The sequence below is a fragment of the Rhodnius prolixus genome, unplaced genomic scaffold (genome assembly GCF_049639745.1).
Source record: "Rhodnius prolixus isolate KJV_2025 unplaced genomic scaffold, Rpr scaffold_4, whole genome shotgun sequence".
In the NCBI taxonomy this organism is placed as follows: Eukaryota; Metazoa; Arthropoda; class Insecta; order Hemiptera; family Reduviidae; genus Rhodnius; species Rhodnius prolixus.
Window position 1 is genome coordinate 33,973,334 of NW_027411614.1, and position 25,694 is coordinate 33,999,027.

The following is a 25,694-nucleotide window of genomic DNA, read 5'->3' on the forward strand; positions in this document are numbered from 1 at the left end:
TTTTTGTTGGTTTCTTGTGCATATTTAATATCGTTGAATAGACTGAATTTGAACAGTACTTACTCGTATTTTAAAACTAGCAGACCAAGAACCAGTTTAAATGAACTTATTTAATAAATAAAATTAAAAGAAACAAACGGAATTGCTACATTCCCTTTTTAATTCTCCCAGGTTACTTAAAAAATTACATCGCAATATTTCTTGCTAGCATTATGTAAAGTAATAAATGTAATAATACATATTTGAAGGCATTTTAAGAAATTTGTAAACGAAGTTATTCCTAATTTGAGTTAGTTGATCACTCAATTTTTACAGCTATTTCCACACAAGTAATATTTAATGCTAAAAGCTCTTTCCATTTGAAAAACTTTATTAATATTCAACAAGTTACTTATTTAGTACTTTGTTATCCTAAAGGACGTTGTTTGTAAAGTTACTGATCATAAGAACAACTAAAGGATTTCTTCAATGCATTATTAAACAAGTTTGGCAATAAAGGATGGCCTAGTTTGACTCCCGTTCTGGAGATAAAACTGAGTCCTTTACAGTTAGTTGAAGAAATACTAAGAGAATTCAAAATTTGTTTTGAACCAAGGTTGCAAAACCCAAATTACATCTTTCAGATTTTTAAATTAGGCCAAAAAAAATTGCTCTTATTTGCTTGTTTTGAACCAGTGTTGAACTATTTTACGGTAGCATGTTGCTAGGTATTGTGATTTTTCTGATAAGAATCACACTTTTTTCTAACTTGTTGGTAACCTAATGATTTTCTTGAGATTTAATGTTCTGGGTGGACTTTTAGGCTAACTGTTTTATAATGGTGCCGGTGGCTTCCGTTTGAAGCTTGCTTATTATACATACAACAACGATCACACCACTTCTAATAAGCTGTCCAAATTAACACAAACTATCCCTATTCAGGCCATTAAATTTCAGCCCGTGAAATTCGTGGGCTTCATCCCGTTTTTACACTCCTGTTACTTTGTACTTCGGTAATTTCAATTTTTTGTTCGATAATTAACTGTTTTTGGCTCTTCTCAAGCTGGCTCATTTGTTTTTAGCTGTTGTACTAGGGCAGTGATGGCAAACCTATGACCCACGGGGCAAGCTTTTTCACTGAACCACAATTGCTAGGCAACCATTTTTTGTTTACGCGGGTTTGAATTAGTTTAGATTTTCTAATTGTGTGGATAATTTATATTCTATCACGCATTGACACAAAAGCAATTTAAATGCTATCTATAAACCTTTAGTCTGAATCATTACAGTTCTAAAACGCAAATGACGACAAATGCTTTTGTAGTATATTTGAAATAAAGCAAAAGGGTTTACAAAATATCAAATAAAATGTATAACTTTACTCATATTTTGTTTGTTAAAAAAAATCGACAACCCAAAACAAATAACCATATTTAGATTTTTCTTCAGATAGAACAACACTTCTGTGAGGTTATGTTTGTAAAAAGAGACTTCCATAGCACAATGTTTCGTCCCGTTTTACCCGTTAAGCCAACTGAATTTTAAGGATATTTAGTTTTGAAAATATTCAGTTTAAAATTTTTAAACTTAACTCTTGTGCAAATGGGCATTAATGACCCAAGAGCTAGTAGTAAAAAAAAAAATGAACAAAATTTGACCCACGTCTCAAAAAGGTTCGCCATCCCTGCAGGGCCTTTTACAGTTGCAATAGTTTGTTCAAGTCGCTAAGGATGACAGATCTGTTTACATTTGTGAACATTTATTCAATTGATATGATCGATTAATTTTATTCAAGAAATGTTCGATTAGGATTGAATTGTATCTTTAATAGATTTCCTTTTTATCTAATGCTGTATCCAAGAGAAAGTTAGATTGTTCAGACCTTAACAGTTTATGAAGCTTAGATTACACAAAATAACCTTATCACTAATTATTTGTTTGTAATTACAAAATTCACAAAAAAGAACTCTCTCTGTTTAGTTTCCGGTTCCGTTAGAATTACAGTAACTAATCAACAAAAACATACGACGCTCATTGAGCTACCACATTTTTTTTAGAGAGAGAGAGAGATTGCTTTTAGTGATTTTTAACCAACTACAGCCTTCACATTCTGCAAAGAGATTTTGTTTAGAGGGAAAATGTAAAGCCTCTAGTTTTTGTTAACCATTGACGCAGCAGCTCCAAACATTCGAAATTAAAAAAAAAACAAAAATTTGTAATCTCTTCCATTCATTGATTTTGAATCCAGTACTTTCATGTTATTATCTTTTAGTAAATATTAAAACTCGACTAAATGAGGATTGCAGTATTTGATTTTTACCTGATAATTATTAGTGAATAGCAGATCATTAATTAATCGACAAAATTTAGTTTTACACCAACACAATCTGCGTGAATGAACTTGTTTTTTTTTTTTTTAATTTATATTTTGAGCTTTAGTTTGTTGGGTCTTTAAAAAACGATCTTTATCTAATTGCAAAAGTTTTGCCTCACATGTGTGCCCTTATCAGTAGCTTTAAAGGGATATGGTGTTATTGTATGACGTACGGTAGTTATACTCGGTTATGATAACAATCAGGCTATCCCATACCCTAGATTGGGTTTTATTTATGCGATTATAATTTTTGATTTAAGTTATTTATTTATTTATTTTTTGTATCATAGGCGGAAACTTTGACTATATTTAGCATTTTATTATTTTCTGTGTTCAGAAAATCCTAGGATTTGCTGATATTGTATGTGTTTGGTGGAGATGTGGTGAACTGAACTAAAGCTGTGCTCGTTTACTGTTAATTACATCTGTCTCATTTTGTTTCATTTTTTTTTGTATTTTAATTCTACGAAGTACGTCTTGGTTTGGTGGTTATGCAGTCATTGCAACCTCTACTTATATATGCAGCCCTATTTTGTGATGTTTCTTGTTAAATCAGTAAGAATTTTGCCTTCGTCAAATATTCATCTATCCTCCATAGAGCATTAAGTTCCAGAATTCAGCTAGGAGTTCAGGCCTGCCAAGTGTCAGGAAGATAGGCACGGAAGACGCCAAGCATTGCCATCCTGTGCGTGCTCTGGATCCTCTTATGTTTTCTCCACATGGCCAAGCAATCTCAGTTGAGAACAGTGTCTCACTGGTTACTGTATCTTGTTATTTTGAAAAGAATCTATCAATAGTTTATGCTTATAGTTTAGACTTTAGAGCCAAACGTTATTCTTAAAACGTCTCTTTCTATTATCTCACAATCTTTCTATGTACTTATTGCAAAACCACGGTCTTGTAGGCCTTCAAACCCGTTTACGCGGCCGAGTAGATTATGTATTCTGACACCAAATGGAAATCATTGCTTTTTGAACATTACTTAAATACAAAAAAAAAAAAATTACTTAAAAAATGTCTGCTATATACCATCTATAACTTTTAATAATAAATTATTATTTTGTATATGTATATGTAAAATTATATAATATAAATAATGGAAATATGCAAAAGCGTGCCCGCCTCGATGGTTGATACTGTTCTTAAAATAACATTGGCATCTTAATTAATTATTTAGATCCTTATTCTTAGTTAATAAAATCGATTTAATGGAAGATTCCAGAAACTTCATGAGTTAAACCAACCACTAAAATCCATTTTAAAGGTTTATTAGGAACGCAAAATAAAAAAATGGTCTGCTATATAATAATCTCCTTCAGCTCTAAAACAAGCTTAAATTTCAAAGCCAATAATCAATTTTTTAAAATTTTTAATCCAAAGTGTCCCCTTTATTATTCTAGTAACAATTCTGTATTCAATTAAAAATCTATTAGATTGGCTCGATTAAATAATTGTTAATTTTATCTAATGTTAGATACTCGTATTTCAAAAAAGTTGTCAAACAAACTAGAAAGATTGGCACTATTAGTTCCCTACAAGTTTTCTTACAATTTGAATCTGTATGTTTGCAGTGGATTAAATAAGGAGATATCTAAAACAGTCTACGACAGTTTAATCAGAGAATTGGGGAGGTTACCGATGAATATAACCTTTTTAGAGTTTCCTCTAAAATGTGTTTTGAAAGAAAAAATATTAAAACCATTATTTTCTGCTATAAGATTTCTACATTTACTCTTAAATGATTCCAGAAGTTAATTCTTCAGATTATCTGAAAAGCGCCCCTTCTTTACTTTTGCTAAAAATAGAACGAATAAATATGAAGTCAAAATACAAATAAATTAAATACAAAGTTAATTAAAAGTGAAATTTATAAATATTTTTAGATTAGAGTTGGGGGGAAAATCTGGGGTAAATGCGATAATCGATTCTATAGCGACTTTCATTGCAAACTAGAGGAAGGAAGCTGTGGTTGGATAACCAAAGTGAAGAACCAGAATCAACCTCAAACCATTTTAATGAAATACAAACAAGTTAAAACATTGAACGCTAAATGTTTAACTAATTTTAGACCCATCTCCCCGTTATCTGAGGTGAATTATAGCAACCTCTCCTCCCACCTCTATAGAGCACACCCCTAGCTCACTTAAGTAATTATTAGCTCGATTTTGACCAAGTAATTGATTGAGTTGAAGTTTAACCGTACATAATTGCTTTAGTTTTAATATTGTTGTTTGGTTATCTGATATTTTGATATTTATTATTTTATTTATGTATTTGAGAGGCGTATATAGCGGGAGTCTTTATAGGTTCTGAAAGAAGGGAACAGAGCAGTAGGAGCGCCCAAGAAAAAGACACTCCGGATCGCTTTGCAACATTTCCAAGCTGGAAAAGGAAATGATACCTCTATCTACTGGAGCATGACTCCAGTTTTCTAAACTTAACCGATAAAAATCTATAGATTAATCAATTTCTAGTGTGGAAATACGTCTTTAATATGGCGTCAGTTCTAATTAAATCAGGAAGTAGTCTTCATAGAGGGGGGAGAGAAGTGAAACGTGAAAATGAAGGACTGTAGAGGAAGGAAACGTCTTCGAAATGGTCAAATGCATCAGGATTTTTAATCAGAAAATAGAAATTTAATAATAAAGCTCTTTTTTGGTTTCCAAATTTATTAAAGTTAAACTAAATTAAGTGACTAACAAAACGTAAAAGGAAAGTTTTAAGCTCCTAAATGAATCTCTTAACAGGGATAAGAGCTTCCTTATTAGATTACCTAGTTCTCTGATTATATATCTAAACAGAATGGTTCTCCAAAATAAGGGCACCAACATTGTTTGTTAATTATTGACTTTCTCTTTCTACTGGCAAATTTTCACGATTGAATTTTCTCTCAAAGTACCCGTTTTAAGGTCCTCTGAGTCAGAAAAATTGATTCCCAAAAGATCTCAGAATAAAGGGTACAGCTGCCAGCCCTCAGATTTTCTTGGAAACTGTCCTGAGACCGCCATTGCACTGAATAAAAAGCTCCGGGTGCCTCAAATCTTGAAGCAACTTAAAATTTAAAAAGAAAAAAAAAGCTCAAAAAACTAAAAATCGCCGATTGCATAAACTTTATTTTACGAGTAGGTTGCATCTCCTTTGGGTGGTTGCGACATATCGTAAATTAGCAAAACTGGTAATCGTTCAACAAGAAGAAGTCAAAGGAAGTCGATCAAAGTATATTTTATATTGTCTCTAATATTTTCTCGAAAATGCATCTTAAGTTAAAGTGCTTCAATAGGACGAAAAATAATTGCCATTTTCAGTCGTGATAGATTTATTCTTCCGACCTAGGGACTAGGTCATCTTCAGGGTTGTGGAACATATTTACAGATTGTTAACAATAATTATATTAAAATGAATATGTATAATATGACGAAATTTACAAAAATTACTTACCTAATTTACAAAATAATATTTTTACATTACAGGGTTGGTGTGTCTTCTATCTTGTCTGTTCATGGACTGAATGTGATCGGTCTGTGTGTGATATGTGTTAGGTTGTGTGGGAGTCAGTGTTGCCAATTGTCAAGTATTTTGTAGTAAGTTTGCGTATATGTTGTTTAAATTGTTCGTGTCTGTTTTGAAATTTAAACTGTTTTCTGTCTTTAGATAAGTATATTATTTCTAGCACTTTCCTTTTTTGTGTGTTGGTTTCTGATTTAAGTATCTTTGTGTTTGGGAAATCGAAAGTGTGATAATTTTCTGTGCTGTTAAAGTGCTTGTTAACGTTTAAAAGTATTTTACTTTAATTATCTCTCAGGAACTTATGAGAGAATTTGAAGGTGCTTTTAGAATTAAATGTCGGAATTTGTAGAAAAAGCAAGGGGAATAGGATTGTTTCTACTTTTGAATTACCTATTTTCAAAAATAAAAGGTAAATCAATGTCTTCATCAATCATAATTAGATCACACTAAATATCGCTATGAATTGTAATAAAGTTATTTATTTATTTTTATTTTTTCCTGGCGCATCGACTGCTGAGGTCATTAGCGCCCCTAATCGTTGTAAGCTTTTCTCTTCTTTTATCCACTCGAGCTGGGTCGGCACGAGTTTGCTTTGGGCTTCCACATAATAAAGTTATTATTACAAAAAATAAAGATATTAGAGATTTGCTAGAGAAATATTGATTGTTAAATTCTATAAAATTATAATTATGTGAATCGTATGTGGAAAGGAAGATATTGCTCAGGACAATATGGAAAGAGGATTCCAACAGTTAGCGTTCTAGTTCTCTTCATCATCTAAAATATAAACAATAATAACACACAAAGCACCAGTTCTACATTAGAGTGCACACAATAATTCAATGGAATCTTAATGAGATCAGTAGACCATGGAAACTCACAGTTTAAGGTGAATGATATGAATTGCGGAAGTTGCAATTAAATCTCCTTTTTTGTTTGTTCGTTTAAAGTTGGTGAATGTTCTATGCGCTGTTCTTTTTTCACTTTCACACTCAATGAAAGCTTTTCTGCCGCTTTCAAATGAAACTCTCGAGCAGAAATTTTAGATTGAAGTTTTTTTTTTGTATCGGCTAGCTGATAATGATTAAAATATGGCGGCATTCTTCAATTAGATTGTGCTAGAAAAATGTTCTAAAATGTTGACTAAAAATTGTGTTAACTCTATTATTAACCGTCAAAAACAGTCGCGCATTTTTTTTAAACTAATGTGTGCATGATGAAACATGTTTTATCCTGTCTTTCCAGAACATCATCTAGATCTCATTTAGTCTTTTTTGGCTTAAGTCTCAAGTTCAGATGAAAAAAAACAAAACAAAAATATTAACTTATAAGATAGTTAGTTGACAGCTAATTTAAATCTTTGTGAGGGAAATGCTCACCGATAATTTTCACTTGCTTCCGGAGCAATTAGATATAATTGTTTTTATGTGTTTGTAACCGCAAGTGTTTAAGGAGTCCTGAACGTGATTGTTGTATACACTAAATGGTCCAATGAATAAACAATTGCAATTCTTTAGAGAAATATGACAATAATTTGAAATATGTATTATTATACAAAAAAGATTTTCGACAGTTAATATCTTTTTAAAGAGGTCATAACCAATATTAAGTGCATAATAGATGTTTAGTAGTACTCAACATCTGTATCTGTTGGCGGTTAATGTAATCTTTCCCGCCAGCGCCTTCTTATTCCCGCCAAACATCTGTATCATCGCGTCTATAAACTTCGTAGTTGTGTTAAGCTCATTTGTTTCCTGGCTACAAATGACAGTGCATCTCATCCGCTGGAAAGAAGAAGGAGCAACAACCGCTGCCCTGTATCCTTTACATATTTATCTTCTTCATCTTTAACAGTATTTTCTTCATCTACATATCCGCTTTAGGGTTGATCCTCTCGGTGTTCTTATTTTCGGCTTCTTTATGCCCTAGCCCTTCCGGCCTTGACCCAATCTTGACGAGGTGGTGGGGCTTACGCACTAAGGGACACTGGAGATTAACCCTCTCTAAAAATCTCGCGTACTTCGCGCGCCTACAATAGAAAGAATTACCTAATTCGTAAGAATTAATTATAATCGGCGATGCCTGCCAATCTGTAAAAATAATTTATTATCTGCAATTATAATAATTTTAAAAAATTTAAAATTCAAATAAAATTAATTTTTTGAATTGATCATAAAATAAATACGAAAAATATGGAACGGATTAAGACAGTGTGTTTAGTGTAATGGGTTCCCAGAGATGTCGGGTTTGAATCCAGTTGTCAACCCTCAGGTTTTCTCTTCCTAAGATTTTCTTATAGCTTACCCACTTGGTGTCTAGAAGCCGGCAGAGCACGGTAAAGGTTTCTGTGTACCAACGACGTCAGATATTAAGCGCCTTAGAATTAGAATTATTAGAAAAAGGACGGGACCTATACTTCACGGCACCGCAGCCACAAGAGGCTTACTGTGTTTTCCCCTTTTTAGATCTAGTAGACCCCTACTAAAGAAGCTGAAGGCTTTCCCTACTAGTTCTTTTTTGCGCTACTATCTCCATCGGTCTCAAAGTTTCAAAAGTTTCACAGCGCAACCGATCGATTGCATTAAGCGCCTTAAAAAAAATAAATACAAAAATTAATTCACAGAACATAAGGTTGGATTATTAATTACAGAAAAGACTTAAGATGACGACGAAGAACGTGGAAATCGTAGTTTTTAATGGGTGATAACTTGATGACAGACGGAAATTAGAAAATATGATGAAGATTGTTTAGAAGTTTGTAACGTCGCGTTTTACTTTTTTTAAAGCGGCTTAAGTCAGCCATTACAGAAGTAACAGCTCAAAAACTATAAAAATGCATGTAAATAAAAATAAATCCTATCTCATATTTTCAAAGTATTGTATTAAAGAGGATTACAATGACTATTGTCTCTGCTCTATAGAATCATTCAATACCTATTTCTATTCAAAAGCAGAAAAAAATAGCAATATTGTATAGTTGCAGTAAAAAATAGCAGGGAAACATGAATACATACGGAAATAGAAAGGTTACGAGAAAGGAGCTCCATAAATACAACTGGATGCTAATTGTGGTCCTCGTCTGGACCGGTTCTTTTATGAAAATTAAAATTCTTCGTCATTTCCTCTCTTTCTTCTTGTCTTCTTCGCCCAGTCCTGGAGAAGATATCACTTCCTCACATCCACGTACACATTACTTCTTTCACTCGCTCGCAGTTATAATTGTCTAACCTAAATTCTACTCACGAACTAAACTAATACTACTCTTTTTTGTCGCCCAATTGTATCTCTTTCAACTCTTATAATTGTTTTTAATTCTTAAAATATTTAAATGAAAACACGTCAACTTCCTATAATTTTAACCAAAGCTTTATTAGTTCAGATCCGGTCTTCGAAAAGAGTACATTACACTAACAATGTACAGACCAAACTGACCCATCATCAAATTGACCTACTATTAGGCCACTAGGAAAATAAAATCTAAAAACAATTATTCGCTACATTCGACCCCGGGGACTTCTGAGTACACAATTCAATTTTTACTCTTTAAGCGACACTTAGTTTGACCTCTTTATCGCAGCGAGACAATTCTCCAATAATTTCCAGCTGCAGGCGCAATATGCACTCGCTAATGATAGTTCTCACTATTTAAAATATAATTACACGTGTTAGAACTTCATCGACTACAAGCAGAAGTCTCTAGACACCTATCTTTTAATGCTCCCCTTTATTTCGCTACCACATTTCATTAATCTATGATAATAATTGTTATTGAAACATATTACAATACGTGAAATATAAAGTATTTAAAGCATGGCTACACTGGCGTGTGCATGAGTCTACCGTAGGTTCAAAACATAAAATGAAATAATGAAATTTACAGTGAGTAAAGCAATTTCAACTTCTTACCAAGAGAAGGAAAACTAAATAAATAAAATTCTAAATTGAAGCGAAGCAAATATTGAATAAAGTTGAATTCATTAAACGGAAAAAAAAAATACTTTGAAGATAGAAAACTGATTTTTTGATCAATAGGAAATTTGGATGTCAAAGTATGGTGGAGGCGCGCTCAATATGATTGCCAAGCTTCAAAATGGCGAATCTAACAACGATAGAAAACGGGCAAATAAATAATTCTCACTTCTTGACATGTAAGGATTGTCAGCGGTAGTGGTCGAAGGTACTCAAGCACTGCACTGTTATTATTTTAAAATCTAAATAAAGTAATAAATTACGATGGTTGTACAATGTACAGCTCTTACCGAAGATGTAATAGTTATTTTAATTATTTTTGGAAACTATTAAAGAAATATGTGATTATTATTTTATCAAATTGCTCATTATTTGAAACACAATGGCTTTAGAAAAGTATGACGAGGAGATCATACAAAGAAGTCATAGAAACAACGTGGAAATTACTTAAAAAGGAATCTTTTCCTAAGGATGATTTCATTGCTTCCTGTCCGAAGATTTCTTTGTCAGACTTACCATAAGCAGCCCGTTGGATAAAAGGAAAATGAAAAAAGTGAAATAACATTGGATATTAGTGGAATGTTAATTTTAGAATTATCCTTGTTACGATTGGCGAACGCCGATTGGCTTGGTTAGAATGAGTATGGATAATAATAGCAGATTGGTGTAGAATATTGAGGCCCGGGATAACGAGCGATAGACTACAGACTGGAGTGTCACGTGTTTAGGGTCTGTGTGCTGATAGCTTTGAGGTACCCACAACGATCCGCCGCCAAATTGTTATTGCTGATGGGATATTCTAGGGCTGACGGTCGTTTAGTTTCCCCACTTGTGTGCGTTAGTGTAATTATGGTCCGTTAGGCCTTTTTTTTTTTTTTTTTTTTATTCCTCTCTCTCTCTCTCTCTCTCTGGTTATTGTTTATTATAGTTGAGGAGACGATGAAGTGGGACATGAGATCACTGAGGCTACCAGCAACAGAATGCCAAACTATTATAGTGGACTACCACTCAGCATGTCCCCAGCATATTCAACAAAACGACCAGCCTGCACTAATGACCCACTACTGTTGGTCACATCAAACCATACTCGACATCCGCAATTCCCATCTGCCTATTATCTACCAGCAAAACACAACCAACTTGTACAACAACAATATATACTAGCACGCTTACAAAACAATTCACTAAGACCGTAAATCCAGCTATGAACTTCTTTGATCTAGTCCTAGTTTATTACTTAATAAAAAGCTAAATAAAGAGCGTTGAAAAAAGAAAAAAGAAAGAATACAATTGTGGCCATGTTTCATTCGCAATACAACCAAAACCAAATAGACAGACGTAGAATTTCCCAATTAGCGTTGTTTGGTTATGCCAGTGCTTCGTGTGGCGTGAATAACGATCTCTGGTTGGTAAATATGAACAGTTGGAAAAAATAGCAAAAAAAAAAAAAATTTGAAAAGAGAATAATATTAAAGAGCGGGAACGTTGAAGAGGATTCTGTCAGAGTAACTCAAACACAGGCCCATTAAAGAGCCAAAAATCTTGTTTAAAAATCTCTTTTGGGTGTCTTTTTTTTTTTACAATTCAGAGTGGAGCTCTGAATGCTTATGTAACAAAAAATATGGTGTTAACTCACACTAATTTCAATTCTCCATATTAGAAATTACATATTTTTTTAAACTGTTACATTTAAAAACATATTTAATTATTACTATTACTGCTCGCCTCGTTTAAATGGGATGTCCTGAACCATCCCGCGCATTCCTCAGACCTAGCGCACCTTCACATTACTATCTCTTTACCTTCCTGAAGCTGCACATGGGTGAAAAAAAGGTTTTCAACCGACGAGAAGGTGAAGGGGGAGGTGGAGAAGTGGACGAAGGGGTTGGACTACTTCGAGGAAGGCATCAACAAAATTAATACCCCGGTTCACCACCTGCACTGAGAGGAATGGTGACTGTGTCCAAATATAGCTTACATATGTACTAATGTAACCAGGTAATGTTTTTGTTCAAATAAACATTTTTGTAACCTACAAAAATTCAGTACACTTACTTTCTGGACATGCCTCGTACATGGCAAAGCTGCACATTTCACCGAAATGACTTAAAGCAATCCTAACCTTTAATTACGGCCTTAGAATTCCCTAAAAAGATTGCAATAGTATTGTATAATTATTCAGATGTAAATGTATGTAGGTAATTTATATGCAAATTTATGGTACGTATTTTCAAAAATTGTATTTCTGGATGGGGAAATTTCTTGTTTACCAAAAAATTATTGTATCCAGCTTTTATAGTATATAATAAAAGTTTTTGGCTAAACGGCACGAACAAAAGAATAAAAAAATATCCAAAAAAGTGTTCTAAATAAGAGTTCTAAAAAAGCGGAGGTTAACTCTAAAGTAAAAGAAAACACTGAAACAGTTCACTTGAAAAAGCCTGAATTATTTTTTAATCATTCATAAAAAATCACCAGCATTTTGCAGTTAAAATCATTTATTAAACATCTTAAATCGCTTAAATTGAAATTGTTAATTACATTATAAGAATATTAACTTCAAACGGTGTGAAATAAGTTTGAACTATGACATTATGGCACAAAATGGTTCATCCTAGTCACTTTTCTAAGAATAAACCATATTTGTTGGATTTAACAAAGAAAGTTAAGCTGAAAACAAGTTTTAATGGAATAATTGGGAAGATCTGAAGCAGAATTTCAATGTTTATGAACCATTAAGGGTTTTCTAAAAAAGGTAATAATTGATATAAGTAAAGAATATAATATGGGCCATATGTAAAATCAGTAGCGAACGAGTGTGTTTGTAATGGGCTTTATGGTGAAATCAGGTCAATTTATCCTCATCTAACCTTTCTCCTTATTCTTCTTTTTTAATTTTATTTTCTTACATTCAATATTATTTTAGTTTATCATGTGAAAGCCCCAATTTACAGTCAAGCTTCCTTCCATATTGCCAATTTACATCATCTGCAGATATAATCATAAGCAGAGCAAAAAAGTAAAACGAGTTAAAGGTCTATCAAAGATTCTAAAAAATAACGAAGAAAATCAATAATCAAAATTAAGCTAAACTTAAGACTACTTCTAAAGCTGGATAATTTAAAAATCGATTTACTGCAATAACTGAAGCGAAAGTAAACAAAAATTGACATTCTGGTTGGTAAAGACATGGGGAAAAAAGGAAAAATTAACTTGCAGAAAAATTAAAATAAATTGAAAAGTAAGGAAATGTATTTCTTCCTGCAATGAACTAGTTATAAACCATGAAGCAAAACTGATTCCGAATTTCGTTCCAGAAATATTAAAAATTACACAAATTGATATTAACTTTGAAAATTAATACAATATTTTAACAATTTTAGTGACCAAGACAGATGACGTAATAAGATTAAGGTTCTTATTTGTTACTCGTAACAAGAATATTGGGCAACAAGGACAAGGGAGTGCAGATTAGCTTGCACAACTCCTACAATTATTTCTCTAAGAAGAATACTAGAACAGAGGAGATGGACTCCAAGAGTTGGTAAGATCTTCATTACTGAAAAAAACACTCAAGATACAATTAAATACTAAATAGCTATTAGATAACGAGACTGATGCTGCTACAGAAGAACTAAGCATGCGCCAAATCCTAACGACCGACAGCTGTGCAGCGTAAAGCCTTCTCTTTCGATTGCAGCGTCTCGTGTGTTTGTATAGAAATCTGTCTGACCGGAACCGTCGTTTAGGAAAGAGGTGTTAGTTTTGTTTTGCCGAAAACTCGATACTATACATGTAGTAGAGCAACGAATTGTCGTGAAATTTCACATGAAACTTAATTAAAAGAAGTTTATGGCGATGAATATTAATCACGTGCGCGAGTTTTTGAGTGATTCAAGCGTTTCCAAGATGGACGAGAAGACGTCGGAGATGATGACCTCCTGGGTCGCCCTTCCACATCCAAAACGGATTAAAATATCGATTATAATTAATCAACCATTACCACCGTGAGGTGCTTGCTCAACTCGGTGAAAGAGTAAGGAAAAAACGCCCCGATTTGTGGAAAAACAAGTCATGGGTTCTCCATCAAGACAACGCACCGGCTCACACTGCGTTGTCTGTCAAGACGATGCAGGGCAAAAGTACAACATCCCAGTTTTAGGCCATCCGCCTTATTCGCCTGACCTGGCCCCATGTGACTTTTATCTGTTCCCCCAAAGTCAAATCTGCATTTGAAAGGAACACTTTTTTCAGTCCGTTGAAGCTGTGAAAGAAAAAGCGGCACGCGTCTTGCAGGAGCTCACAGAAAAAGACTTCCAGCACTGTTTCGAACAATGGTAAATTCGCATGGAGCGTTGTAGGGATGGGGGAGAGGTGTATATTGAAGGTGATAATAACCGATAGGAATAGTAGTGAAGCCAAGTTTAAATATTTGTGTGTACATTGTTCTAAAAAAATAAATAAAAAAATCATTGGTCAATTTTACTGATTAAAAACAATTCGATGACATGGAACTGTATTCGGGAATGTTACAACCAAATGGGAATTTAGTTTTACAGGTCAGCCAATTTTCGTGAATGAGTTTTCAGATAAAAAAGTTTTAAACATGACTGAAACTAGATTGATTCTAATCAAATGGTGAATCAAAGCGCTTGTAGTTATTTGTATCTTTTTTTTTAAGAATGAGGCTTATGCCGTAACATTAAATTTAAATTGAAATAAATGAAAACAAATGTAATTACATTACATTCTCCCTAATGTGAACTATCCTTCCATCCGTTTACCTAAACCTCACTCCTCTTTCTACAACAGATTGTGTTAGGTAACTAGGACTCTGAATGGACAAACGCCTAACCTGGAATACACGTACTAGAGTTAAACGGAAAGAACTGAACAGACGATTCAAACTTCTCTCTAGACTTCTTGACAAACGATCTAAGCTTTCACTAAACAATAAACGACTTATCTATACACTATGATACTGAAACCTGCCTGGACTTAGGGAATGGAACTTTGGGGCTCAGCCAAAGCTCCCAGTATCTACAAAATCCAATCTTTTCATTCAAAAACTAGTTGTATGTATTGTTCTTGTTTTTACAACCACTACTTTTAGAAAGCGGCAAAAGACTTGTGTATTTTTGTATTATTAGTGAAGAAGCACCTCGTCATCAAAGAGAGACCAAAGTCTCAGGCAATAATGAAAAAGTGTACTTAAATATTCACAATTAAATAACAATTCTATTGCTTTCATCAACTGTATTTATAAAAAATAAATAAATAGTGCCCTAAACTTTTTCAATAAGTTTAATATTTAAATACATCCCTCCTCTCCGAATGGCTTCCTAAACTAGAAATGATTTCCAAATAGCAAAAACTCTAAATAAAGCATTCTAAACAATTTATAAGAAACTTGCCTCATAAGTTACAGGAATATCATTTTGCAAGGACGTTTATTTAAATGCAATGTTGCATGCAACCGTGCAACATGGTTTATAATTTATGTGGTGTATTCTTTAATAAATATGGACATGTAAACTTGCAACTGTCGTGAACAATTAATTATTCTTATCCACCAAATTGATTATACTACCTTTATGCAGTTTGCAAGATTTACAATGAATATTTTGCATTTTGTTATTTTTGTTTTTCCTGGTGCATAGATTGATTTTTTTTTTTTGTGTTCTTTCAGATCATTTTTCTTGTTATTGTTGATAAATGTTCCATTTGATGAAAGATATTTTTCAATTATTGCCTTCATTTTATATACAACTTTACCTATCTTAAATGACTCCTTATTCGGATCCAAGTTGAGCTGTGTTTACCAGAAATTGTCTTCTTCTAGCTAGCCTTGTCTGGAACCAAGTGCTTCCAATACCAAATTTTCGCACCTTATGTATATGAGCATCTACCCTCATCCAGAATATTTGTCTATTTGGAAGTTAGAATTAATACCGTTCGCTAAAGTAGGCACTTTTTACTCATACTTTTACTTTTCGCGTACAAATAGAGGTAACTTTTTCTATTCAAGACATAAACACCATACCCAACTCTTTCCACCTTACGAACTTATCACAATTTCTCTTGAAGATTCTGCTATACTTCTGACTTCGATTTGATGGAACAGTCTTATACCAGAAATGTGTAACAAAGAAATACAAGTTGTTAGATAACGATGTTGTACATCCAACTCGCTCAAAGAGGTAATTTTTTTAACGTTCATTCTTTTTATGCCAGTTACAAAATTGGTCTTTTTTTATCCGCTTCTCCAATTCACGTAATCATCACGTGCCTCCCTCTTTAAAGAAAAACAATAAATAAATAAAACTCTGATAAATTAAATAAATATTATATACTAACGAATTTTGTAGTTGGATCTGCGGTAACTTCAGTACTATAGCACAGAATGGCACAAAAATGCTGCAATAATAAAACCTGAAACAAAAATAAAAAAGGGCACAATTTAATTTATTTTTTAAAAAGTGTTTCAAAATTTTCTCTTTGTCAAGAAATAGTAAAACATCTGAAGTATTTAAAAATGGATGTAATATTCGATGGTTCTTTCAGCCACTTTTTTTATAAATCAATTATTTAGTTTTATCCCTTGGGTAGTGAGCTGCACAGCTTCCATGATAGTGTGAGGCAACACACCTGTCTTAAATCTGACACATCAGTTAAGCAGGCTAGTTTGATCTAATTACTTTCCATCTGAAGCGATAATTTGTATTATAAATAGATTTACAACGATTGCATATTCAGAAAATATAATTTCCTTTTTCATTAAAATTAAAAACTAGAATACAATCAACTAATATTGATTACATTTTATTTTTTTTAACTATTTAGTATTGAAGTGATTAACTAAGCGATTCCCATACAATAAAGTGGGATAGTGAATAAAATGTATAGAGGCTCAAATGGACCCGGTTATTGTCCGGGTAGACCATCGCACTTCGACATCGTCCGGTGCAATGGAAGACAATTTTCCGGTACCATGCACCAACCCATGGCCCCCTGCCTGACCCTAGGAACCCACCTGAGATGGTATTCCCTTGCCGGTTTCCTGAACTAGAGCTTTCCTTTTTCTCTTGAGTGAAACCGAAGACCAAAGACAAGGGGATAAGAAACCTGCAGGTCCAACGTCTCCCTCAATGTCCAGGACCCCTTGTCCACCCTAGCCCCAAAGCCTCGCCACAGCGCACGAGGGAGAGATATTTGTACTCTGGCTCCCAACGAGTGCATGTCCATGTTCGTGCAGTGTGTGTAGTCGTCTGTATAGTGTGAATGTTAAGGTGTAAATGAGTGTGTGTAGTGGGGAGCTCGAGTTTACCTGTGGGTTTGCTAAACCCAAGTAGCTGCACACACCAACTACCTCTGCAGGTCCTGGGTGTAGTGGGTGACTGTTAAGGGGTGTCAGTTGTTCATGTTGTCAGACTGGGATACCCGCAGGGACGCCAAATTCCCTGAAGGTGTTACAATTTTTATAGTGGCAGCACTTTCCTAAAATACTTCAATCACAAGTTTCTCCCAGTTATCGTTATCTTAGGCCTATGCTCTCCAATGTCGAATTGTTCCTAGGTAAGTCACGCTAGGTGTGCTTTATTAAGATTCATCAATAGCCAACTGGTCCATAAATAGATTCCAAGGGAATCTCTTTTCATCCAATTGTTCCACAATGAAATATCTTTGCGAGACAACCTTTCATTTGTATCTTGCTCTTTGTAAAACTAGCTCTTTATTTTTTTAAATTGGCATCGTCAGACAGCATTCGTGAAGTGCTTTTGTAACAAATACCTCTAGCGAACTTTTATCTGTAGTAAAACAACACTCTTACTCCGAAAGTTTTGGGGTTAAAGATGTGAGTAGTTGATGAAGGGATGAATTACAACACTGGATCAACTTCAAATTTACAAAATCAATTACTCCCTACCTATTTTATCTCGTCCTAATCTTGAATACTTAAGTATTAACCTCTCTTATCTAATTTGTGTGTTCATGAAGACCATCGTGGAAGACGGATATACCTAATTGAAAGTAAATTTTGAATGGAGGAATCAATCGATTGAGATAAAATCCACACACGAAAATGGCTATAAAAAAAATCTATTTCCACCAATCACCTAGATTCTAACGTATTATTATTTCTACCATACTCTCGATCCAGATATTGGACGATCCTAATTGAAATGAATAAACTAACGCACATACCCATGAAACAGGAAATATCAACCATGATTGTTTTCAAGAACATATTTAATCAACCATCAAACATTCAACCTCAGCAAGTCCATGATTGACAAGATTTCTGTCCACTGTACCAACAAGATACCAATGTACACTGCGATACCATTCCGGTTGGATGGTCACTCCCATGACTCTTGTTATGTATACATGAAAATGTACATATATGATTGGAATCCAATTGTAACAGAGTAATTACTAGAGCTTTATCCAGCCTGAAATAGATTAGATTGGCTTAGGATTGTGACTTGTTTCGTAGACCACTGTTTAACTGTTTCTCAATGTTTTCTACATTTCTAAAGTAATTGTCACATAAATCTCTTAAATATTATGAAACTATTAAGGCATTGTTTCCGCCTTAATGCTCTAATGGTTATTTCTTAAACTGTTTTAAATATTTGAATATTTAAATATTCAATATTTTAAAGATTTGTTTTGTTTTTTTTAGCTGCATATTATTGTTAAAAGCATTCAACGTCGACGATTCGCCAAAATTGGATTGGATAGATAAGATTTGCACAATATTATACAGATCTTGCAGAGAAAATATTTGGTCAGGATCTAAATATGGCTATCTTCTTTTCTGTATTATAGTGATGGTTAAAACAAAATCCGTGGTTGGTTAGTTATATGCCTTAAAATATAAAAAGAATAAATAAAATAAGTTGACTTCTTTCTTTTTTTTTTCCACTTTATCTATATATCTTGATTGACTGATTGGTACGCTGTGTGTCTAGCAACCCGATCTATTTGGGCAGCACCCTTTGTTTTGCAAATATTTGCATTAAAATGTTTCTCTCTCTCAGATATTGTCATTTCTGTATGCTCATCTCTGGGGAACAAGGCCCAGTATTCATCAATAGTAAGATAAATACCCCGTGATGAATGCTGAAATAATCAATACTGATTCTCCCAACTCAAATTAAACCAGGGATTTAGTGCTTTCAAAAACACATGTTCGGAAATAACTAGGAATGAGCACCTACTAGCTAAAAAGATCAGTTTCTCTGGAACTTCCAGGTTGTCTAAGAAGACAACTTTAACGACTTCCTGTCTTGGTGTTCACAGACTGTAAGAAATCAAATGATGCCACAACTTCCTGTACTGTAGCAGGAAATTCCAAATTAGGATTGCATCATAAACCAGTCTGCATCTAGTTTATAGCAGAAAGCTCTGGAACTTGGTTATGATTTGTGACTCTTAGAGGCTTAAAATTAATTTACGATTATATTTTAAGACAACGATTTTGCTCACAGAAGATACATAAAGTTTCTGGATACCTGGGCATGCCAAAAAATTATCTAGGGTGGAATTCTACGGACCCTCTCCTATAATCTTGAGTTACGGTTGCCCTCATGAGGCTTTCGCTTATATTGGTAACGTACCATCAGTCTTCGAAGTTGCTGCTCACTATAGATTTAAAAAACTAATTTTCTCACGTCTTAGATACACAGCGCAGTGTTCCCAACCCATGAAAGATTTGCTATAAGCTATCTTGCTAACTAAGAAACGTTCCAGGCACCATTGGATCTAAAACATCGCTAAAGTTTAGAAATAACTTGCATTATAAGACAGAGTTCTTTTGTTTTTGAAAGTTGATGATAAGAATCGCTCCTGTAGCTCCCGAAAAATTTTCTGGATTTAGCTGTAATTGAATGGATCATTTGGTGATGAAAAAACTTTTAAAAGGACCTCTTCTTCTGGTCTAAACCAGGTTCGTTTGGATTACGTAAAGGAATATTGTAACAATAATTATCTAGTATCTCTTTAATTAGAAATATCTTCATCTAAAGAATGATATTTCTTGCTGAAGAATTTCAAACTTAAGTCAAATAATAAGCGCAACATCAAAATTAATTATCTTTAATTTTCCTCTCTTTTAATTAATATACTTGACTGTTCCTTCCTTTTGTGTTTTGTAAATTCCCCAAGAAAACTTGGTCCAACTTGATTAACTGATGAAAATGATGAAAACTTTGTGAAATGGTTAAAATAAAAGACAGTTTTAATAAAGTTGAATTCAACTTAGGTGATTATCTACAAACAAGTCTCAAACTATAAAGTTAACTCAACCATATTGACCTCCAATGTTCGTCCAGTTACCAAATGAGAGGACAGTAGACTGCCTTAATTTGATCAAACTGGGTAAATGTTTGAATGGGATAAGCAGGGAATTGACACTTGTTTTGGCTGCGGAATCTCTAGTCCATAATTACCACTGAGAAAAAGAATTCCGAGAAGATAAAGTATCAATAAGTTCAAACTAAGATTGAAACGAAAATATTCTGATAATGTTCAATCATGCAGTGCTTACTCTTAATTGAATCCGACTAAAAAAAAAAAAATTAGTAATTAGTTCGTTGATATTGAAATTTACAACATTAAAATTATATTAAATGTTAATTTAAAAAGATATTAATTTAGGATTGTAATTATCATTATCTTCGTGAAAATAATTTGCTCCAGTAAAGGATATTTTTAGTAAAACATCGTAGTTGAATAAATCAGTTCTATGTAACACACCTCTACACGTTGTCCGCTACCTGGAGCTTTACTTAGACCGAAGACTTTGTTGGAATCCCCTCACTAGACTTAAAAGAATAGTACTTAACAGACGCTATCGACTACTGTAAAGACTCTTAAACGATAGATCAAAACTCTCTCTGGACAACAAAAGAATGATTTATACTTCTATTTTGAAACCTATCTGGGCTGTGGGGTTCAACCAAACGCTCCAATCTCCAAAGGATTCAATCTCTACAATCTAAAATACTTCGAACTATAGTAAACGCTCCATTTTATGTCTCCAACCTGACTATACAGACTGACCTTAACATTCCTTTTGACACCTAAGTTGCTAAAACAAGATACAGAAAACTCCACTTCAGCCTACAATCTCTCATATAAATCCTGTAGCTCGAAATATTTCTTCAAGAACTCTTTCTGACAACCCGGCAAGACGTCTTAAAAGACAGTAGCCTCATCATCTCCTCTCAAGTGAAGAGAGTGGCTAACAGTCTAATGTTTTTTAGTGTTACCAATGGGTAACCTCTCCACTCGTTTGTATCTGCCATTCACTTCTATCATTGTAACTTATAGCACCAACGCGCTGATTGTATCACAAATCAACGAAAAAAAAAAGATTGTAATGTTCTCACCAAGAGAAATACTTTGAGAATTTTCACCATTTTGATAATTTTATAAACAATTTTGAGGGTTCAAAAATATGTTGCAATGTGTGGTCTGTAATTAGCACAGTAATACATCGTATTTCAACCTTAAATGAAGAATATAAAATTTTTGAAACGTTGGCGAAAATTCTTTTTCCTTATGCGTACTTCTAAACAATCTTCTTCTTCTTCTTCCTTTGGCACTACGGCCCTTGTAGGACCTTGGCCTCCTTAAGCAGATTAGACCAGCCGTCTCGATCTACTGCCTTTCTTCTCCATTGGTGTATCTGCATTTTTTGGAGGTCATCCTCCACATCTTGCAGCCAACGGAGTCGCGGTCTACCCCGCGGTCTTTTCCCCCCCAGGATGCCTTTCAAAAGCCTTGCGTGGGCCTCTCCAACGATCCATTCTTTCTAGGTGCCCCAACCATCTCAGTCTTCCGATTTTAATAGTGGTCACCAAGTCTGCATCTTTATACAGCTCCTTCAGCTCGATGTTCCTTCTACATCTGAGAACTCCATTGTCAGCTATAGGTCCGTAGATAGTTCTAAGGACCTTCCTTTCCCTTTTGGAAGCCATTTGGGAAGAAATTTCTTAATCTTAAATACCATTTTAATAGCTGGCTAAAGTGCAAAACTATTATATTGCGCTGGTGAAAGTTTTAAGACGATCTTATAGTTGTCTGACGAGACTTTGTGGTCGCAGTTAGCCCTAAGGAGGCTTCTTAATATATATATGTATATAAATGTGATTCACAGTGAAAGTAAATGATTGAAACTTCTCCATACTTCGGCTGACTAGAGGACATAGATAACTTACTTTATTAAATCTTCCTAAACTTGGATTGAAGTCATGTCTACACAACTTCGGAAGTTTGTACATTTTGCTTCACAGCGTACACACACAGAAGAATATAAACAAAATAAAGAGAGAGTGTTGTTTTTCCTTTTTTTCCCCTACATTATTTGTGTCATTTGCTTTCTTACAATTTGGCCACTTTTTGTGATCGAAAATGGCCAAATTGTAAACTTTTTCAATATTCGTTAAACACTCCTAGAACTTGTCCCTTATTTTTACAAAGAATAAAGTTTAAATTTTTCTTAATTCTATTTTATATCCTGTAAAATTATATTTTTACTCGCTCCTCTTTGTTTAGTTTTTGAAAATGTATCGTTATAGCTTCTGAGCTGTAATCATACATACATAACTTTACTGTGAAGTTATGCATTCATAACGTTTATGTTTGAAAACTGTTTACCATTTTCATATACAGTAAAGTTAACATAAAGTATTGAACGCGTACAGCATTCTATACCTTAATGTTGTTATAGTGTAATTATATAGTAATGTGCATACACAGCATGTACACGTATACCATAATGTACACATTACAGTATTGTAACGTAATTTTCACATGCAGAATTTCACTCTTCTTTTATTTATTTTAAAATTCACAAATTTTATACTTGCTTTAAGATTACCTACATAGAATACAATATATTGTTTTTTATCAGCTGATAAAATTATACATACTTGAACAACAAGATGAAAATGTGATGCCTGAACAAATGACTACAGTTTTTTTTTTAATAATATAATATTGATAACCAAATAATGCTTAAATTCAAATGTTCAGTAGCAGATACCCTTCGTCCGACTGTTGATTCCATTCCGATAATATTCCCTTAGGCTTCAGAAGATTAGAATTTTGTAGCTGAAACTACTGAACTAAACAGACGATTCTTTCTCTCTAGACTTCTCAACAAACGATGTAAGCTTTCACTACAGAATAAACGACTTATCTACACTACGTTACTGAAACCTGCCTGGACTTACGTAATGGAACTTTGGGGCTCAGCCAAAGCTTCCAATATCTACAGGATTCAATCCTTCCAATCAAAAACAATCCGTCGAATCGCAAATGTTCCTTACTATGTATATAACTCTACCTTGCACCGAGATTTCCTTGTTCAGAAGCTGTGGGATCCCCCTTACATCAAATTCCATGCTTCAATCACCTCACATCCCAGTCCTCTAGTATCTCAACTTCCTACTCTACCAGGAAATACTCCCAGACGGTTGAAGCGCAGGTGGCCACCGCGATCTCCTAAATGAAGTAAGTGCCAATGTACAATAGTGAACTGTACCACTTAGGGAGTTTCACCAATGGGTTATTTATGTATTTATTCTATTATCATATTGTATCAGCTTCACTAGTTGCAGAAATATACTGCAGTTGTGAAAATAAAAAGATACTAAGAAAAGTGGTGCCTAAGATAATGCGGTTAATTGCAAATTTGCTGATATTTGCCCAGTGCACTCTAAATATCATAGATTTGAATTACGAGAACTGTGACTTTAGCGTTTTATTATCAATATTATTTGAACAGACTAATTGAAATTTTGGTAGTGCTTTCTTGTTTGTGCGACAATTATTTAGATAATTCCCACAACACTAATAGCGGCTTAAAATACCGAGTCTGAAAGATTTGCCGGAAAAGAAGAACAGGAATGAGTAAATGCCACAACAAATTGTTATTAGCATAAATAAAAAGTTTTAATTTTATTAACTTGAAATTATTTATCAAAGAATGTTAAAATAGTGTATGGGATGGATTATTATTATAATCTAAGACAAAACTCACGATTGGATTTTTCGAACAATGGTCATGCAATGAAGTGGGCAACAGTAGAATCTATTGTGAGGAAGGTAAAAGCCCAGAAGGTGTGATTGATCCAAATTACAGTGGATAACAATGCTTGATAAACATTTTCGATCTTTTCCACTAAAGGAGATAAAGTTTCCAGTCGAGCAGATCCATTGGTTGAAGACCAACAGGCGTGCGGATTGGTTCTGTTGGACACCACTCAGCTGCACCATGTAACTCTCCATTATTGAACAATGGACCGTGTTACCAAGCTCCGTTCTATTCCTGGACGCTATTCTCCAATCACATATATTTTGCACCAGTATTAAGGAATTATCTCTAGTGTACCTTTGGCTTGCAACCCTACTGTTCGGTGCAACCTTCAATATGGTTTACTTTTTAATTTTTTCGAGAATATATTCCTAATAAATGTTGGGTCAGAATATAACAAGTAAAAATAAAAACTTTGTAAAAATTGAACAAATAAATTAACAAAGTACCCAAAAAAATATTATGATGTGATTTCCAATTTCAGCATTACTTTCATGTAACAAAAGCCTTTGATGTATAAAACGGATCAGAAGTGATTAAACACGCCCGCTACAACAGATAAAATCAGCAATAGTTCCGTCAGACTTAAATTTTTATTAACTTTTTAGAAAACTTTTTTTCTCTGTTAATAAACTGATTTTATTATTATTATTATTATTATTATTATTATTATTATTATTATTATTTGGCGCATCAACAGCTGAGGTCATTAGCGCCCGGAGCTTTTTCCAGTGCACTGCCGGCCTCCGGACAGTGTTCTCTCGTTACAGACTACACTGTCCATCACCGGACAGTGAGCTGTAAGAAGTTCCTAGGAAGAGAAAATCTAAGGGTCAGCTGCTGGATTCGAACCCGGGACCTCCGCGTGGGAGTCCAGCATGCTAACCTCATAGCTAATCCCTTCCCTTATATTATTATTATTATTATTATTAAGATCGCATTTTTTGACTGCATGTGAATGAATAAGTTCTATAGGCCTTGCATTTTATTTAATAGTTTATATGAGAAATTTATAGTACATATAAGTTTGTTTGATAGTAATAAATATGCATTACTTTGGTGGTTTCAGTAGGAGTTCCTGGAGCCCACAGTCGAAAATACGCTAAAAGTAAGGCAGGCTTGCGGTAATTGGTGGTGAACAGGCGATTGAGGCAATAATATTTTTATTTATAACTCGATCCTATCACAATCTCTAAACTAAAGCATAATAATTGAAATGAAGATGTAGAAAAAACTACCTCTAATATGAGTTGAGGTATGCTGTCGATGAGGCACGTTAATTGCGGCGTTCAAGCAAGATAATAAAATTACATGGATAATCTAATTGGTGCTACAATTAGATTTGAGAGCAATGATCAGGATGAAGCCGTCAAGATAGACGGAGAAAAGAATGCGAAAGATCTGCCCGCTTTCTACAAGGAGAAGTGTAATAATTGAAATAATAGTCTCTAATCAGGTAAACTAATAGAAAACATTTTATCAACAAGTGCAGCAATATTTATTGTTCAATTAAAGGCAAAGAAAATTGTTTTTATAGAATGAAACAAAATAATTGTTGCTAGAGCTTAGGGCAGAGCTAAAGTTACGTCAAGCCAGCGGAGCTTAGCAATAAGTTATAAGGCATAACTTTCTTGTCAATATGCACAAGCGCAATAACATGCTAATATGAGTAAGTTATAATAATTAAAAATCAAGCTTTATTCTAATTATATATTGCAGAACATGTATATTGAAGCTAAGCTTAAGCGCCTCATGAAC

The 25,694-nt window shown here is 33.9% G+C and overlaps 1 protein-coding gene across 2 annotated transcripts in view; it reads right to left on the minus strand.

Annotated features, from left to right (window-relative positions):
• The window catches only part of LOC141456349 (uncharacterized), a 105,737-nt gene that overhangs the window by 31,680 nt on the left and 48,363 nt on the right, over positions 1-25,694 (minus strand). For both annotated transcript variants that reach the window (XM_074132265.1, XM_074132264.1), the window contains one exon: positions 16,187-16,261. In XM_074132265.1, coding sequence (XP_073988366.1) covers positions 16,187-16,261 — 75 coding nt within the window. The remainder of the gene's footprint in view (positions 1-16,186; positions 16,262-25,694) is intronic.